At 30.8% G+C, this 20,415-nt stretch overlaps 2 protein-coding genes across 2 annotated transcripts; one reads left to right on the forward strand and one right to left on the reverse strand.

Moving 5' to 3' along the window:
* Window positions 1-1,904: 1,904 nt before the first annotated feature.
* On the forward strand, window positions 1,905-6,305 carry LOC133689749 (protein PLASTID MOVEMENT IMPAIRED 1-RELATED 2). The gene is made up of 3 exons (XM_062109761.1): window positions 1,905-2,117; window positions 2,440-4,818; window positions 4,929-6,305. The coding sequence occupies exons 2-3, from the start codon at window positions 2,516-2,518 to the stop codon at window positions 6,019-6,021; spliced, it is 3,396 nt and encodes a 1,131-aa protein (XP_061965745.1). The 5' UTR covers window positions 1,905-2,117; window positions 2,440-2,515; the 3' UTR covers window positions 6,022-6,305.
* A 6,337-nt stretch (window positions 6,306-12,642) lies between these two features.
* Window positions 12,643-13,984, reverse strand: LOC133690380 (probable WRKY transcription factor 50). The gene is made up of 3 exons (XM_062110658.1): window positions 13,671-13,984; window positions 13,324-13,465; window positions 12,643-13,118 (listed from the first exon to the last, which is right to left on the reverse strand). The coding sequence occupies exons 1-3, from the start codon at window positions 13,900-13,902 to the stop codon at window positions 12,995-12,997; spliced, it is 498 nt and encodes a 165-aa protein (XP_061966642.1). The 5' UTR covers window positions 13,903-13,984; the 3' UTR covers window positions 12,643-12,994.
* Window positions 13,985-20,415: the final 6,431 nt, after the last annotated feature.

Genomic DNA, 20,415 nt, shown 5'->3' on the forward strand with positions numbered 1-20,415 from the left:
GTATAAACCATATCAGCTCACAAAACAGTAACATTGATGGCATTTACTCACTACTTTGACATAATTAAAGGTAGAAATGCTGAAAACTTGATTGCGTTGAAGGTTCCATGTCAGATTAGAGACAATGAGTAGGGTGGAAGTATAGATACTGTTTAGCTTGTTTTATAGAAGATATGATTATTCAAGAGATCTTCTACTGTTTACTTGCATGGTTGCAAAAGATGTGAGAAGTCTTCAACAAGACAGCTAGGTAGATTTGGTTTTGTAAGCCTTAGGATGTTGATGGGTTTTGATTGGGGAATTGAAAGGTTAAGCACGAGGGATCTTGATTGTAAACAGAGAGAAAAGAGATGTGGGTTCTTAATAAATATGGTTTTTTTAAAAAAATTGAGGTGACGAAATGGAAAATATATATATATATATATATATATATATATATATATATATATATATATATATATATATATATGTTGGACATTTATAACAGTTGTGTTGATGAGATTGAATTGGCCACGAGGCAATTTTTAAGTTCAAATATTTTAAAAATCCGTATCCTCTTCCAATTGTAAAGAATTTAGAAGTTCATTAATTAATTTATTTTCTATTCCTTTCTCATTTAAAACAATATAAAATTCAATATATTTTATTGTGACAATTGAAAGCTTAATTTGAGGATTGATTCAAATTCAATATTTTATGATCAAAATTAATTATATACTTCATTCAACGCAACCTGAATTTTTTTAAAAAATAATGCATCCCAAACTTACCAAACCAATGTAATAACTAGAATCATTGGACCGTTTGGGTTAAATCCTCATCTTAATTAGATCAAAGTGCAATATCTTGTTTATTGCATGGACAAACATTTACACAAAACATTTTTTTTCTAATTCAAGTGCTTATTGATATTCTAATTTGGATTTGATAAACTAACTTGAATTATTTTTTTAATTTATTTTTTAGCATGAAATTAATTGAGTATTAAGATTTATTTTCTTTTTAGTTTTTATGAGGTTACGATGGTTTTATAGTTCGAGTCGCGAGTTATGATGATTTTTAGTTAATTATTTTTTTAATTTTATCTTTCAATATTATGTTTATCAGGAATTAGGCTTTATAATTTGTTTTAATTTACATTAGGTTATCCTGATCTCATGATTCAGATGAGTTTGATCGGTTGACTCGGGTGGTTTTTTATGTTCTTTTTTTAATTGAGTTTTTTTTTAAAAAAATTTCACCCTTAAACATTATGTTAATTGAGAATTGAGCTTCATAAGTTGTTTCGATTTACTTTCTATGAGATTATCATAATCTCATAACCACGGTTAACCTGAGTTGACTCGACTTTTTTTTAGTTGAATTTTATTTTTAATTTCATCATTAAATTTTGAGTTGATTGGGAAATTAGGTTTGATAAATTTTTTGAATTTTTTACTATAATGTTATTATAGTCTCATGACTTGGATAACAAATTTAAAAGATTAACCTGAATCGATTTAATATACTATTATTTTATTATTTTTTTAAAAAATATTATCTTGTTTTTCTTTCAAGTTAAACTATAGTTTTATTGGTTATCCTATTGTTTTTTTAACTTTCTGAATTAATCAGATTGTTTGATTTTTTAATTAAAAAACATTTTAACAAAAATTTTTACATCCAAAACAAATTTGATTTGAAATTTACCGTTGCACGGATAATAATATAGGTTCTTTTGTAATTCAAAAGTTCTCAGTACGAAGTACAATGGCAGATCAAATGCAAAATCATTAATGTGGATTTGTTTGTATCGTTTTTATCACCAACCAATTAAAACAATTTTAAAAAATCAAAAAATAATTTTAAATAAAAATAAAACAAAATATTAAAAAAAGGCATAATGTCAACTGCGTTATCTAACACTAACGCAGACAAAACATTGATTTTCTCACTCAAATCTCGTGAAAACTTTTCAGAAGACAAGACACGATCCCCGATAAATTACCGGTATAACCAACTTCAATTATCATATTTTTATCCCCATTTCCTTCGACCTTTCTTTTCCCTGTTTTGGACCCATCCAGAGCTTAGCTATTGAAACAAAATTTGATCATTGGGAACTGACTTTAATCACTGTAAGTTAACTATTCTATCTTTTGTTAATTTTTAGTGCTCATTTGATTTGATTTCTTAGAAGTTAAAAAGATTGGTTCTTTTTGTACGATGTAAGTGCTTATTTATTTATTTGAATTGAATGAGAAGTTCAAGATTGACTGGTATGTTATTTTTTTTTTCATTTTGCATTTTTGGGGTTTCATGTGATTTCCCTTTGGCTAAAGTGATCTGGGTTTCGCTTATCTGAAGGGGTTGTTTCTTTGTTTGTTATTTGATGCATCCAGTAATCTCTGATTGATTAAATTGTGGATACTTATTTATCTTTTGTGAATCATTAAACAGTGAAAACTGAATTGGCAAGATGTTCTATTGAGAATTGGGTTGTATGTGAGAGGTTCTTTGTTTTGATGATGCCAAAATGATGCTTTCGAAAGCTGAGTCTAGAAATGGTGATGGTGATGGAAGTTCGAATAGTGGTCAACTGCTGAGAGACATTGAGGCAATAAGCAAAGCCCTATACTTGCATAAAACCCCACAAAAGGCTTTGATTTCCCCATCCAGTGCTCGATCTAAATCAGTTGAGAAACCCCGCTTATCAGAATCAAAATCGAGTCTGAACCCACAAAGTTTTAATGAAACTGTGTCATATAAGGACAAGAAATCATCATCAGCATGGAATTGGAAGAAGCCCTTGAAAGCTTTAGCCCACATTGGTCGTCAAAAGTTCAATATTTGTTTCTTTCTCCACGTGCATTCTATTGAAGGGTTACCCCCGAGTTTTAATGGTATGAATTTGTCTGTGCATTGGAAGAGGAAGGATGTGGTTTTGCAGACATGTGCAGCAAAGGTTTTGAAGGGAATTGCTGAATTTGATGAGACTTTGATGCATAAATGTTCCGTATATGGTTCAAGAAGTGGGCCCTATCATGCAGCAAAGTATGAAATGAAGCTTTTCTTGATTTATGCATCCATAATTGGGGCTCCAGGCATTGACATGGGGAAACAGTGGGTAGATCTGACACTGTTGTTGCCATTGAATTCGGAGGAACTGGAGGGGGAGAAAAGTACTGATAAATGGACTACAAGCTATAAGCTTGAGGGCAAGGCTAAGGGTGCTACTCTAAATGTTAGCTTTGGTTTCTCGGTATTGAGAGACAATTTTGTTGAATCAAGAAGTAATATGAGTGTCTCTGACCTTCTAAATTTAGTGCATGATAGGCCTGCAGTGGATCCCGAAACAGGTATTGGGCACACTAACAGTAATGGAATGCTTCGGCGACTTGAAAGTGTTCCTAGTGATTTAAATCGTCGGCCTCCTCTCTCTTCTCAATCTGTTGATGCGAAGAGTTACCATGATGTTTCATCAAATTTGGGATTGGAACTCTCCAAGTCAATAAATTTTCTATATGAAAAACTCGATGAGGTGAACTGGCAGAATTCAGAAAAACTTGACGCATTATCTGGCCAGATGCAGCAACTCAAACCAAAGTTTCACTTGGATTTTGAGCTTGATGAAGCTGACCGTGGAAATGAGTGTGATATTGAGTTTACTGTTGTTGAGCAGGGGATAGAAACATCTGAAATGGAACAAATGGAACAAATGGAACCAGAACAAGATGATGTTCAGACTACTGATGGTTCTGCAATTGAAACCATTGACTTGGATGAAATAATCAAGGATGATGATATAGCCCCTGATGAAGAGACAAAGTTCCATTCGGAGGGAAATATTTTCCATGGACATGTAGATGAGGTTTTAATGGATGACTGCAAACATGAAGAGAATAGTGCAAGTAGGAAAGGATCAATTATGGAAGATCTGGAATCAGCTTTTAATAACCAGCTCATTTCAGAATCTGAGAAGTTGGAATCCCAGCTTGCTATGAACAAGTTTCTAGAGAATGAAAACTTCATGGAAACTAAATCAAATTACAAGGCTAATAAATTGGCAAAGAAATCGCCGAGCCTGGATGAATTTACCACATCTGTTGCAAGTGATTTTTTAAATATGCTGGGAATTGAGCATAGTCCATTTGGTCTGAGTTCAGATAGTGAACCTGAGTCTCCTAGAGAGCGCTTGTTAAGAGAGTTTGAAAAAGAAGCCATAGCTTCCGGCAGCTTCATCATAGATTTTGATGGAAACAGAGAGCATGAAGAATTGGGTTGCATTGCTCAGGCTGGGTCTAGTTATGAGGACCTTTCTGATGATCTTGATTTATCTCTGGTTATTCAGGCTGCTGAGCAGGAGCATTGGAGAGCAAGTCAGTTGCTAAGTGGAAGAAGGAAGGTGAAGGTGCTTGAAGACTTGGAGACAGAAGCTTTAATGAGAGAATGGGGCTTAGATGAGGGGGCCTTTCAGAATTCTCCACGTTATTGCTCTGATGGATTTGGGAGTCCAATTGAGCTTCTTCCTGAGAAACAAGTTGAATTACCTCCACTTGGAGATGGCTTTGGACCCTTTATCCATACCAATGATGGAGGTTGTCTGCGGTCTATGAATCCTTCTCTTTTCAGAAATTCTAAAAATGCAGGGAGCTTAGTTATGCAAGTTTCTTGTCCTGTAGTGCTACCCGCAGAATTAGGTTCTGATATTATGGAGATATTACAGTATCTGGCATCGGTTGGCATCACAAAACTATCTCTGCTGACAAACAAATTAATGCCTTTGGAGGATATCACCGGGAAGATATTGCAACAAATAGCAGAGGATATTACTGAAAGGTTGGTGAGCATATGAATTGCATTGAAGCATGTTTGCCTAATTTCTTATCATTGAAAAAGTCATTTTACATGTTTCCTTATTGGATCTTATTTTCTCATTGCTGTCACAGGAAGGCTCCTTTGTGTCGTGAATCATTGTTTGGGAAAGATCTGTTTAATCGGAGAAAGGAAATTGAAGGAGTTTGTTCTCATCAGTTCTTTAATAACATAAAGTCCAGCCTTATCGGCAGTGAGGTAGACTGGGAATATGTTAGTCTTGAAGATCTTGCACCTTTGGCAATGAAAAAGATTGATGCCATGTCCATTGAAGGGTTGAGAATCCAGTCCGGCATGTCTGAGGAAGCGGCACCATCAAGCATCAGTCCCCAGTCTCCTGGAAAGATGCTGGCTTTTGAAGGGAAGGATGTCAATCTTGTTGGGTTTCTCAGTTTGGGAGGTGCAGAATTGCACCATCTTGATGCCGAAGATGCTGACAGTGGTGCTGACGGATTATTGTCTCTCTCTATAACATTGGAGGAGTGGTTGAGACTTGATGCTGGAATCATCAGCGAGGAAGATGAAGTTGATGAGCACACAATAAGGATCCTTGCAGCCCATCGTGCTAAGTGCATAGATTTTAATGGAAGGTTTACAGGAGACATTAATTGGGGTACAGCATCTGGTGGAAAGCATGGTTTGTTGGGGAACAACCTCACGATAGCTCTCAAGATACTGCTTAGGGATCCTCTTCGAAATTTTGAGCCAGTTGGTGCTCCGATGCTTGCTCTAATCCAAGTGGAGAGGACTTCTATCCATCCCATGTCAAAAGTGTATGGTTCGGTGTTAGAAAGAAGTAGAAATGAAGAAGATGATCATGAATGGATCCAGTATGAAAAGAATGGTTGTCTTTGGTTTAAAATCACTGAAGTCCATGTTTCAGGGTTGAATGCTGAACCTGGCAAGACACAACATTGGGCTACCAAAACACAGCAACAATCTGGGACACGCTGGCTGGTGGCAAGTGGCATGTCTAAGTCGTACAAGCAACCATTTTCGAAGTCGAAGGCCATTGTATTAGCATACCCACAACTAATCAGAAAGGTGGAGGCAGGTGATATCTTGTGGAGCATAAGCTCTCAAGCTAAGGACACAGTAACTAGTTGGAAAGAGCTGGCAGGATTTGTTCCACACGTACGGAACCCTAATGTCATCTTTCCTGGATGAAACTGTGAAAATTTGAGTATTGCTCTTACAAGGTATTTAGCATGAACTGAGCACATTTAACCTTGCTACTTGGTCTATTGAGTTTTTGAACATAGCAAGACTGGATAGCATGCTCAGAATAGATTTAGCGAACAAATATACTTGATCGGTCTAACGGACCCTGTGAAAATGGTGAGATATATAAAACCTGCAGTTGCATATTGTTTGTTGATGCTACAGAATTGTCGAACAAGAATACATTGCTGAATTCCTTCAATTCTTTTTGTAAAATCAAATGTTTTTAATGCTTTGCTTTGTTGCATTCGCAACAGTCATATTCCTGTCAGTAACAATACTGTAATCAATTGCTATTGGAAAACCATAGGATATATATACAGCCTCTATATTTATATATGTTAAGAGAGAGATACAAAACTATTTTTTTGAGGGAATAGAGATGAATATAACGAATGAATTTTAATGAATAGATGGATGAAGTAAATGACCTGAGAGTTGAATATTACAGTACTCTTGATATTGTATTTATTCATATAAAATTCGTTGAACTATCTTGGATTGCAATGGTTTTTTGGGCGTGGCAAGGAGTTTGAATCCTAATATTTATGCAAGTCTTCAGCGGGTTTTGATCTCAAAAAAACCTATGCACTTGAATAAGTTACATGGGGTCGGTAAGCTTATCTTAGGCATAAATGAACTAAACCCTCTCCAGTCTCATGAACTACTGTGGCCGGCAGAACCCTATGCTTGACAGGCGGAGAAGAGATGGATTTGTTTTCCTTATCATTGTTTATGAACGTAGTTTCTTTTTCTAAGGCAATTCGGTAGCTCGTTTGTCATTGATTTGTGAGGTTGAACGTGATCTGCTATTATACATGTAGGTCTCTTGTTAGTCACTTAATTTCTAGTTATTTTCTAAAGATTATGCTGGCATGTTGATGTTTGGATTTTGTAGATGTAGTTTGCACAATACAAGACTAAATACAAGTTTAATATTAATAAATTTAACAAAGTTATATAATTATTTAAAAATATATTAGCACAAACATAAAACAACAAATTGAAATAGCTTTACAAGTTTAAGAACAAAACTACACCCGAATGGACAAAGCATGCATGAAAATATAAAATATATTAAATGAATTATATACTTGTCGAAGCACCTAATATATATATATAGATTATGTTGTTGTCAAAAAATATATATTTATCTTTAAAATATTATTGGTTGTCACTTGATGAAAACGAATTAATTAAAATTTTAACAATACTAATTATAAAAGAAAATAAACTAGAAAAACTGATTCAAAAATCTGTCTTTGAAAAATTTGAACTTAAAATCTAGAATGATCCAAGGAAAAAAAAGATAGAAAATGTTGGGAAAAAAATAAAAGAGAGGAAGGCAGAAGAGCCAATGTTGTAAAAAAAACAAAGGAAGGCAGAATAGCCATTACCTTAATTACCTGCCATTAAAAAAAAAAAAAAACTTAACAGTTTTTGTCCTAAAAATCAGACTTTTTTCTTAGAAAATAGATTTTTTTAGAAAGAGAAAAGTTATTATTTAGATTGTTTATTCTTAGATTAACAAAAAAAATAATTCTTTATTGGTCTCAAAATTAAACCCAAACCGAGGCTCTTAGCTTGTGTCGAGCAAGAATAATTTAAACCCAAAACCCACTTAGCATAGATATTTAAAAGTTTTGGTGACTTAAAAATTAATTTTAATTCTTTAACTTCCTACTATACAAGTTACAAGAAAATATTATATTTTTTCAAAGTGAAATTAAATATTTTTGAGTTTACAAAACATATTAACAAAGAATTTTAGATTGTCATTCATCCCTAATATATTTTAAATAAGTTAATGTTTTATATTATTTTCAGAGCCCATAAAATCTTAACTTTAAAAATAAAAATAAATGGATAATATTTAAATGTTTTTAAAACAAATTTCTAACAACAGTGATGTCAACGGCTGACTAACTATTTTTTTTCCTAGGATTTCTACTAATTCTTGATTCATTGGAGAATTTCTGAAATGATATTTCATATATTTCAAATACAGGTTGCTTCTATATTCTCGCCGGCTGGACTGCCAGTTGTGTTTTTGTGGTTTCTGATTCATAATTGCGGTCTGGAGGAGTTAAAATGGGTCATGGCAAAAACGGGTAGCTTTTACAAATATTGTAATATAATAGTAATTGTAGCAGAAAAACACACCACAATTTCGTAATATCTAAAATTAAGGGTGTGTTTGGTATTGCGGTAATTATTGTGGTTGTGGTTTAAAAAAAATTGTTTTATAAAAAGTAATTTTAGTTGAGGTTGATTAAAAAAAATAGGTGTTTGGTTAAAATTGTAGTTGAAATTGAGGTTGAAGAAAAAGTAGTTTAATGTGTTTGGTTTAAAATGCTTTTGAAATTGAGGTTATAAAATAATTTTAAAAAATATATATTAATATTGATGGTTTTAAATTTAAATATTGTAAAATTAATTACTCCTATTACATCATGAAATAAAAAATACTTTATATAAAATATTTTTTATTATTCCATTAAACTATTTATAATTCTATTACATCTAAAATTCATCCGATAAGAACTATAGTTTTCATAATTTTTTGAGCGTAAATAAAATATTATCAGATATAAAATTGATATTACAGTACAAGTGAATTTAATTCACTCTATACTAGTTTTTTAGAAAAAAAATATTGTTCACATCACAATACGAGTGAATTTAATTCACTTTAAACTAGTGTTTTTTTTAAAAAAAAAAGTTAAAAAATTTAACACACTGAAAAAAAAAAAAGTGAACAGTGCAATTCTCTTGCACTGTTCACATGAACAGTGTATTAGTGTACACTGTTCATGCTAATTTCACTGTTCAGTGAACAGTGCAATTAGCATGTATAGTGCGTGAAAAGCATGAATTCATTGCTTTTCATTACCTGCATTCCAAACGTAAAAAACATGTGGAATCCATGAACAGTAACTTACTTTTTTTTCATTACCAAACTGCTGCAAAATACATTTTAATTAAAATGCAGCTGCACCCGCATAGTCAAACATCATCTAAATATTATTATCTAAGATCTAATCATCTATCAAGTTTTATTTTCTCTTAAACATTTACAAGGATTTTAAAACTGTAAATATTTACTAATATTTTTAATCGAATCCAAACTTCAAGAAATATATTGTTAATTTATTATTAAATTTTTGAGCATACATTGTAATCAACTTATCAAACTAATTTTATTTTAAATTGTTATTATTTATTTGAAAAGGTATATTCAAGAAAAAAATTGTACAGGAGGATGCTTTTATATATATTTTAAGCACAAGTTTTTTAGCCAAATATTTTTCCTTGTAGGCAGCATCAGCTCTAATAGAAAATATATCATTAAAATTAGGCATGAAATTAGGCAGGAGGATGCTTTTATATATATATATATATATATATATATATATATATATATATATATATATATATATATATTCAGCACAAGCTTTTTAGCCAAATATTTTTTCTTATAGGCAGCATCAGCTCTGATAGAAAATATATCATCAAAATTAGGCATGAAAACAAGATAAAAAGCAGCATTGAAGACTATGTATTTAGTTAAAGTAGAAGTCAATACTACAAGAGTTTCCTCCTCACCAAGAATCAAACAAGGCTTGTTGTTCATATCATGAGGAGGTACCTTCCATTGAAATGAGCAACCCTAGATTTGATAAATATCTCCCCAATAACTTACTACCCCACTGTACCTTATGATTAGCCACCTCCCTCTATATTTCTTTAGGTGCACGAGCTTATCTTTTATAGCTTTTCTCATGACTTAGCTAGGCCTATTAGCAAAAGTAAATAACCACTAAATATTGCTACCATCACAGGTACTCTTGACCAATTGGTAATAAACCTTGAAGAGATTTATGATAGGCTCTATACAGATAAACCCAAGAAACTTGTCAAATGTTGATAATATCACTCACTTGCTAGGGTGTCGTTGTCCCAAGCCTAACCTATAATATCTAAAAACATCATTAATAAACCTTTAAAGAGGGAATGAATATCCCAATTCATCCATGCATAAGGGGGCTGTAATTTCAAAGCACCTCTGAGTAGAAGATAAGGTCTCCTTATTGATTTTTCTCTCTTCTAAAAGGCAATAAAGCCACGTAGGCTTCAGGTTGTTGACTATTGAAAAGCCACCTCCCTTCCACTCAAATTGTTGGGAGCCTTATCTACAAGGGTTTGGGGTGACTTTTCTCTTCCATAAAAACCTCTTGAAACACTTGGTGAAACGATGTTTACACCTCTAGAATCAAATTTATCCTTATAGAAGTCTTTTTTTTTTTTAAGAAAAGGAGTAACAAAGGAATGCAAGACGAAGAGGAAGAGATAAACTTAAAGAAAATCTTCAAAGAAAAAACTGACAAAAGACTGGGAAAAGATAAAGAAAAAAAAAGGGTAAGCGGCTAGAATTATAAAGAAAATGATTTATCATCCCCATCATTGGATAAGTGACCCATCATGTAATCACAAATCCCTATAAGTCTACTAAATTGCTGCATTAATGGTGAGCTGCCGTTTTAATTCTCGAGAAAGATCCCTTTTAATAAGAATGTGATGTCTAGCCTCAAGAATCTCAACAGTTCTACATTGAGAAGACAAAATGCAGGAGGAAGTTAAGAAGATTTCTCAATTAAAGATGATGGCCTTTTCAAGATTTTTGTGCATTAAATACGCCAAGACTTGGAGGCTCCAAATAGATCGATGTATTTCATACTAAAATCCTTTTTTTTCCTCATAAAGCCTAGAAAGGATCAAGAGAAAGAAGATCCATTATAGAAGCTCAATAAAGACCAAGGCTCATGGCAAGAGGGTTTGACAAGATGTCAGATCTAATTTCTCTAGGCTCGACTACGCGTTAGGTCTAAGGATTCACTCTCTTACAACTTATTCTCAATATTTATCGTTATTAACTAAGAATAAACTTTATTGTTCTTAAAATCTAATGCTCATTTACTGCAACTTCTCATAATAAAGTCACTGACTTTATTATCGGAGAGTCTCTAAAATCCTAAAATATAGATTGTTTTGCATGAAATTTAGTCTTTGTCACTAACCCTTGGAATCCTCAGTTATGAAGAATGAAAGATTAACATGAACACGTGATCATTCATCATCCAAACACTTTAAAAAATAATTTCCCTAGCATTCTGGATTTTAGAAGCATCATCATATATAAATTACATTTTCCATATCCTTTCAGAAAATTTTCACTTTACACCACCGGCAATACCATTAAAATATTTTGTTTTTTTTATTTATAAAATATCAAAAGCATCTCCTTTTAAGTTTATCCAAAACACTTTTGTCCCCGTCTCTTCTCCTCCGTTCCCATTCTATTGCTACTCTCTCTGTCCCCTCTCCAAACTTGCCAAAATTTGAACCAGGCACAAATCTTTTCTTGTTTTATATGTCATCACTCATCAGTCGCCGCGGGGATTGACCTCAAAATTAGGTCAGATGTCCTTTTTGCGATTAGCCTTAAAAAACCATGATTTCTTTCCCAATTGAAGTTTTTCTTTTTTTAACTAATGCTAAACCTAAAATTCTTTGGTTAAATGCTTTGACAATTAAAACTTTAAAAATACTTAAAACAAGTCAATAAAAAACAATCATATTAAAATTACATCAAATTAAATCCATAAAATTATTATTTTGGATACTTTCTTACCTTTTTTCTTATAGGGAATTCTTAGTTATTGTCTGATTTTACTTTTTTCTTATAGGGAGTTCTTACTTTTGATATAAATAGATTTCGTTCAAAATAAAGGAATCCTTTGAATAATTGAGTTTAATTAGAAATATTGTTATATATAATAGTCATTGTAGTGGAAAAATACACTGCAATTTCATAATATTTAAAATTAAATATTATTATTTGACATCAAATGATCTATATCAAGTTTTATTTTCTCTCAAACATTTACAAGATATTTTTTAACTATAAAAATATTTATTAAACGTTTGTAATCAAAACCAAATTTCAAGAATATATTTTAATTTTATTATCAAATTTGAGTTTCGATTTCTGATTACTAACTTACCAAACTAACTTTATTATAACTTTAGTTATTACAGTATTTGATGAAAAGGTATATTCATGAAGAAATTTATACACGATCGAGGATGCTTATAATATTTATTAATGCTATATATATATATATATATATATATATATATATATATATATATGAGACATGACTAAGATATATAATTCTTAGCATATCATATTAATTTATAATTCAGTATTTGATCATGTCTATTTTTATCATATATCAAATTAACTAACTTAAACTATAAAATTTGTTTTCTTTTTCTTTTCTTTTTCTGGTTAAAACAACTTTTCTTTTTCTATCACTCTTATTATATACAGAAAGACATAATTAAAATTTTATTATAACAACATGATCTAAAAAATATTATTTCAATTTCTAACGATCGATATGTAAATGCGAATTGGTGCAAATTGCTTACTGATTGTTAAATTTCAAGAACTCCTGTGATAAATATATACAGTATAGCTATTGAAAGAGAAGCCGAACGAAGTAATTTAATAATCAATTATCAAACTTAATTTATAAGAACGAGAACGCATGCTCATAGCACATAATTAAGAACAGCTGAAATTGTATCTGACACAATATTGCACAGAGGGGATCCCGATTAATTAGTACCAAAAAACCACTCAACGTCCTATATTATAGCTAGTCAAGAAGTTGGCAAAGCTGACTGTTGTCTGATATTCTTGCAAGTCGTACATGAGCTTTCCAACTCTCTTAAAGATTGCAGCAAAGTGAAACCAAGATCGATGCAATACGTTATCTTTAACAAGTTCATCAATATCAAGCATGCCCGAGGATCTGAAACCATGAGCCAATGCAACTTCAGTACTTGAGTATTAGGAAAAGCTCTGGTGAGTGTGAATGCCCTCGTAAGTTGTTATTACATATCTTGGATCATCCCTGTCTCTTTCTACTCTCTTCTTCACAGGGCAGCCTTCAACCGAGCACCTGTAGTAATTCCTGGTAACAAACACATGATTTTATTATAAGGTCATTATGACAATATGCATTGCAGATTAGTACTGATCTTAGCTGCAGCTCTCATTGATCAAGTTATGGCTCGCAATTTCTTAACAGTACTGGTAAAATATTTAGTATAAATCTCGTTCATCTAGCCTATGATCCAAAGCACAAATATGTAACGAAGCATTGTATGAATATCTACCTCGGGTTTGGACTATTCTTCACCATCTTTTTCCCATATTTCCTCCACTTGTACCCATCATCTAGTATTTCAATCTCTGATTTTGTTTTGAAAGCAACCCTTTCTTTGGCTTCCTTCTTCTCTCGCCCTTCTTCACCCTCTCCTAAATAAGACACGAGCAATTAATTACTACCACAAACACGAGGGTGCGACAAACATATATGGAATTAATATATAATGAAAACAAAGATATCAGGTTGCTAATTATCAACATCCTTACAGCAATGGCTAAGCTGCCAGAATTATCATGGCTTCTTAATATGTATGTGCACGTACATGCTTATTAATTCATGACTTAATTTGCTTACCACCACTTAGCTCTTCACGAGGGCTGCTACTTCCACCTGACTCGCCAACGACATGTGCTCTATAAACCGGGTTGCAGGCATAACTGGAAGCTATGGACGATGGAGCCTCTTCTAGCGCTATCCATTCATCGAAGGTCAAGAACTCTGAGAGCTCAAAATTGGACAGCTGGTCGTGAGCGTAGTCACTCAGCTCGGGTGTATCCTGCTGTGTGCTAAACTTAGGACTGGACATCTTAGTATAAAAAAATCAGATCATAATTCTCTTGATCACCAAAGCAATCAACCTGAATGTTCAGTATTATAGAATTATATATCTAAGTGTCTCTATTTATGGCAACCAGTGTTGGCTGCTTCGTTTCGACCTTCCTGTGACGTTGCAGGAAACTTCAATGCTAATGCCAAGTGACCGGGAAGTTTGATGGTCAGTCATAGCATTTTAGCTTCTTGACATTTAAAGGTGGTGGGGCATACCAAAGGTGACTTCGAGGAAGACTTGGGCTTGATATTTGTGAATTTGGTTTTAGGTCTCGTGGTTAGACCAACCCCTTCACAACGGTGAAGATTGCTATAAGTATAAAAAAAAATGATAATGGGGTCATTTGAGTGTGACAGTTCTAAAAGAAAAAAGAGGGTGTAGTAGATTATTTCTCGAAGCACAAGCCTTTTTTTTATTAAGATAATAGTTATTAAACCTCGAGGTTGGATTGTTAAAACTTGAGTTACAGAGTAGATAAGTTAACTTTGGATTCTCCTTGAATTAGATTTTTTTTAAGATTAAATTAATATTGTTTTGAAAAAATAATAATAACAGTTGATTTTTGATAAAGTTGACCGGATTAAATAAGATAAATTACTAATTGATTTTTTTATACTCATGTTGAGCTAGAAGCAATTCAATTGAATCTCAAGTTAACTTATAGGACCGAACATATATAAATTTTTTATATCCAAACCTATCTTAATAAGGTCTTGAATACTCTTAAACTTGAAACCAAAACCTGAATACTTATAATTTACAACTATTCAGTGTATAATTAGCTTTATATACATGTAAATATTTAAAATTTTAAAATTATTTATTTATTTTGAGTTGGGTCGGGTTTTGGTAGACCAATACCTATATCCAACCCAAAACATGACGATTTACATTTAGTTTTTACCCGAACCCAATCCGAAACAGGTCTGAAAACTTCTTGTATATTCATGTGAGTATCCATTGGTCTAGGTAAAACTGGAATCCTATTGGGCAGTGACAAGCACGTACAAAATATGAAAGGACGACCGGTTTTTCATTTCAGAGATACATCTTATGTGTTCATCCAATATGAATATTAGAAGGTCTGAATTCATTTATTAAACTATAACTAACTAAAAGAAATCAGTGTTTTACTGTGAACTGTACTGTGCAGTCCATAGTAAAATACTGACTTCTTCTTTAGGCCTTTTTTTTTTATCTAAGTTTTTTTAGCTGTTTTTTTTGTGTTTTTTGGGATTTTTTTTTGTTTTTTTCTTTATTTTTTTTAATTAATTTTTTTCGTTTATTTTAGTTTGTTAATGTTAAATTTTTTTCTATTTAGTTATTAGACTTTCACGATACATATCTCGAGTTTCACGGGTTAACCTGGTTTCACGGATGAACCCAGTTAATTCCGGGTTGACCTGTCAATTTTTTTTATTATTATTTTCATAAATATTTTTGTTTAATTTAGTTTGTTAATGTTAAATTTTTTTTTATTTAGTTATCAGACTTTCATGACACAATACTGGGTTTAACAGATTAGCATGGTTTGACGAGTTAACCCGATTTTTTTTCTTTTTAATTAATTTTTTTTGTTTAGTTCAGTTTATTAATATTCACTTTTTTTTTATTTAGTTACCAAACATTCATGACACAGATCCTGGGTTTAACAGGTTAACTTGATTTAACGAGTTAACATGAATTTTATTTTATTTTTTGCTTTTTTTTTCTTTTTACTTATTTTTTTCGTTTCGTTTACTTTAGTTTGTTAATGTTAAATTTCTTTCTATTTAGTTTTTTTTTCTTCTTAGAGGTTACACTGATTCCTTCTTTAGACATGTTTTTTTTTTAGGTCATCTAAGTTTTTTTATGTTTTTTGGGATTTTTTTTTTGCTTTTTTCTTTATTTTTTTTAATTAATTTTTTTCGTTTAGTTTAGTTTGTTAATGTTAAATTTCTTTCTATTTAGTTATTAGACTTTTATGACACGTATCCCGAGTTTCACGGGTTAACCTGGTTTCACGGGTGAACCCAGTTAATTCCGGGTTGACCCGTCAATTTTTTATTATTATTATTTTCATAAATATTTTTGTTCAATTTAGTTTGTTAATGTTAAATTTTTTTTTATTTAGTTATCAGACTTTCATGACACAAATACTGGGTTTAACATATTAACATGGTTTGACGAGTTAACCCGGATTTTTTTTCTTTTTAATTAATTTTTTTGTTTAGTTCAGTTTGTTAATATTCACTTTTTTTTTATTTATTTACCATACATTCATGACACAGATCCCGGGTTTAACGGGTTAACTTGGTTTGACGAGTTAACATGAATTTTATTTTATTTTTTGCGTTTTTTTTTCTTTTTAATTATTTTTTTCGTTTAGTTTAGTTTAGTTTGTTAATGTTAAATTTCTTTCTATTTAGTGTTTTTTCTTCTTAGAGGTTACACTGATTCCTTCTTTAGGCATGTTTTTTTTTTAGGTTATCTAAGTTTTTTTAGCTGTTTTTTTATGTTTTTTGAGATTTTTTTTTGTTTTTTTCTTTATTTTTTTTAATTAATTTTTTTCGTTTAGTTTAGTTTGTTAATGTTAAATTTCTTTCTATTTAGTTATTAGACTTTCATGACACATATCCCGAGTTTCGCGGGTTAACCTGGTTTCACGGGTGAACCCAGTTAATTCCGGGTTGACCCGTCAATTTTTTATTATTATTATTTTCATAAATATTTTTGTTTAATTTAGTTTGTTAATGTTAAATTTTTTTTATTTAGTTATCAGAATTTTATGACACAAATACTGGGTTTAACATATTAACATGGTTTGACGAGTTAACCCGGATTTTTTTTCTTTTTAATTAATTTTTTTGTTTAGTTCAGTTTGTTAATATTCACTTTTTTTTTATTTATTTACCATACATTCATGACACAGATCCCGGGTTTAACGGGTTAACTTGGTTTGACGAGTTAACATGAATTTTATTTTATTTTTTGCGTTTTTTTTTCTTTTTAATTATTTTTTTCGTTTAGTTTAGTTTAGTTTGTTAATGTTAAATTTCTTTCTATTTAGTGTTTTTTCTTCTTAGAGGTTTTTTTTTCTTTTCTTTTTTCTTTTTAATTAATTTAGTTTATTAATATTAAATTTTTTTCTAAGTAGTTCTCGACTGATGCCTTTAGTTTTTTTTATGCCTTTGACTGTGAACTGCACAGTGCAGTCCACTGTGAAAAGGCTGATGCTTTTTTTTTTAAATAATTTTTTTTGTTTAATTTAAATTTTTAATGTTAAATTTTTTTCTATTTAGTTATCACACTTTCATTACACGGATTCTGGGTTTGACAGGTTAACATGATTTGACGAGTTAGCCCAGTTAATTTTGGGTTAACCCATTAATTTGTTTTTTTTCTTTTTAACTATCAAGCTTTCACGATGCAAATTCAAGGTATGACGAGTTAACCTGGTTTGAAGGGTTAACCCAATTAGTTCATATTTTTTTTCTTTTTTTCATTAGTTTTTTTCTTCATGTTGGTTTTTTTTTTAACTAATTTATTAAATTATCACACTTTTATGACACAACCTTGCAGCCAGACCCATGTTCAATGTTATTGGGTCTGGTATTGCAATCCAGACACTTTTATGCTAAGGGTTAACCCAAGTTTAATGTTATTATTAATATTATAAATATTACTCTTGGATTAAGTATTGCAACCAAACCTGAGATTTTTGGGTATAACTTTGTAAAAAAACCTAATACTTTTAGATCTTAACTATTTTTAAAATGCAAAAAATAATTGACCCGCGGCATCGAGCGGGGCATGTAACTAGTTGAGTACTAAGTTTGCCGCCTCATTTATTTTCTCCCAAATTTGCCACCTGTCCTGTGAGAGATGAGCTAAAGCTTTCAAAATCATAGATGGATGACAGTCAGCGAAGAATGCATAAAGCCTTGTCAACAAAGTTTCACATTTAGCTAAGGTGATGTTTGTTTTTATATTTTAAAAATATTTTTAAAAAATTTAATTTTTTTATTTTTTATTTTAAATTAATATTTTATTTTTGATGTTTTTAAATTATTTTAATGTACTGATATCAAAATAATTTTTAAAAAATAAAAAAAAATATTATTTTAATACATTTCTGAGTAAAAATATTTAAAAAAACAACTCCAACAGTATTTTTAAACTCTACACAATAAAAATAAATAAATAATTATTGTTTTTATTTTTAATTTTTTTTTAAAATATACGTATATAATAGCTTTTGACGTAATTTTATTTTATAACTTGATGTAAAAAAAAAAAAGTACATAAGGCTTTTTGGTGTTGAATTATGTTCTTTCGATGGTGACACCTTGAATTTGACCGGATTGTAAAATCTTCAAAATTCCAAGAATATTCCCGGTTTTTTTTTTTTTTTGGGAAAAGGGATTCGGAAATATTTTTCTATGTTATTTCCGGGGGGAAAAACACATTTCATGGGCAATTTTTTTTTTTTTTTTCATATTGAAAGGTCAAATGGTAGTCTTGATCTCTCGAAAGGCATGGGCTAGACAAGTAATAAATTGTACGGAGACAGTTGTCAAAGAGCATCCAACTATCATCTTTCGAATCCATACCACACCATTTCATGGAGTGGCTACGGCAGCTTTTTGCGCGGGGTCTTGTAGAAAACACAGTATAAATATTTTTTATTGTCTGTATTCATAACCGTGCAGAACAGCAAACGCAACCGCAACCGCAACCTCTCCGAGCTGCATGATTATAGACAGAAGTAGGGGGAATCTCTCAAAGGCATTCCTACACTTACCTGCTGATTATAGCCAATTAGCCACAGTGTAACGTAAAATTCAAACTTAAAAAAGGTCGTGTTAAAAAGTCAAGCCCATTCGCCAACCAAGGCGAACATTTGGAGTCTTTCGACGGTGGAAGGAAGGGCATCGCCATTTTAACCACGTTTAATCTTCTTCAATTCAATGCATCGAGAGGAAATCAGACTCTTTGACTCACTCGGAAGCTTATGAGTAACTTCCAGCTTAATTACTTAGAGCTGTTTTCTTCTGTGCCGCCCACCGATCCGATCTTGAGTCTTCCCTTTCGATAGTGTCTACAGAGCAAGCACGCCGACCAGTTTCATTGGCAAGCAGCCGAACTAAAATGAGTCCAAAACTTTACGCCACCAAGTCTATCTTTTTCATGGTCTGCCAATTCTTTCAAAAACGCCTTTCTTCCAGGAAGCCACTTGCTAGACCGCACCAACGTTAAAAAAGTGTTAAAGAAGCAGGTTGAAGTATATTTAGGTTATGTTTGGAATGGTTTAAATAATAATAATAATAATTTAAGTTGTCTTTTTTACTTTGATTTAAAAAAAAAGATTTTATAAGACGATTTGGTTATAATTAATAACCTCGAACTTAAATAAAAATCTTGTTATAAAATTGAGTTAATTTTTTTATTTAATTAAAACTTGAAATTTTTAACTTTTAACTTATTAATTATAGCTTATATAACATTTTTTATCTTTAAAAAAATACTTTGGGTCATTTTTGTCAGTCAAATATATTTCTAATTTAAAATGATTTGAACTCCTTTTATTACAGGTTATTTATGAAAGATAAATTTTAGATTATAACTCAAAATAAAAAATCATAATCCCGGTTGACTTCAGTTTATCTTTGACTTATTTTCAAATTTTATTACTTCTGGATATCTAATGGAACCGAGTATTCTTGTCCGTAAATAAAAATGTGTGCTTCCATAAGTCTACAGGTATGATTTGCATTTACATTCCAACAATTTTTTTTTTCTTATGTATTATATCTTCATTAAGAATTCAAGACTTGAAGATCAACATAATAATTATTAGTATCTTAAATTTTATTTTTTTTTTCATATAAGCATTTGTTTTCTCTTTATTTAAGTTGCGCAAACTTTCAAGTTTTATTTAGTCAAGTGCTTCAATTATATTTCACCTAAAATATGTATTGACGGAGTTATTAAATTAACATGTTCACTAAATATGCATCAACTTTTTAATTTATTTCTATTTTTTTTTTATTCAATTTTTTTTATTTAAGTTTTTGAGCTTTTAAAAAATAATATTTTATTATGATAGAGAATAATATAAATTTTATTTAGAATATCATCAATAACTTAAGTTTTTAGATTCAAATGACTTTTTGTTATGGTACTAAAGTTTTGTTAATTAGCTGGTCACAAGTTCAAATATTATTATTTATGTTATATTTGATAAAATTAAGTATAAATAATGATGAGTTTGTGTAAATTTTAAATTAAAAAAACTTTTATTTAAAAAACATTAAAAATTAATATAAATTACAAACATAATGCTTTAACATTGTTGACCTTCACTTCAATATCCAACTGAAATCATAAAAGAGCTATACTTAACAAGATAAAAAGGTAAAAACAATAAAAATAATTTTGGTTAAAAATAACTAGCTATGAGTTTGGTTGAAAATAATGTTTTTATTGGGTTTTGATGATTGTGATTAT

This window comes from Populus nigra, chromosome 3, assembly GCF_951802175.1.
Source record: "Populus nigra chromosome 3, ddPopNigr1.1, whole genome shotgun sequence".
Lineage (NCBI taxonomy): Eukaryota > Viridiplantae > Streptophyta > Magnoliopsida > Malpighiales > Salicaceae > Populus > Populus nigra.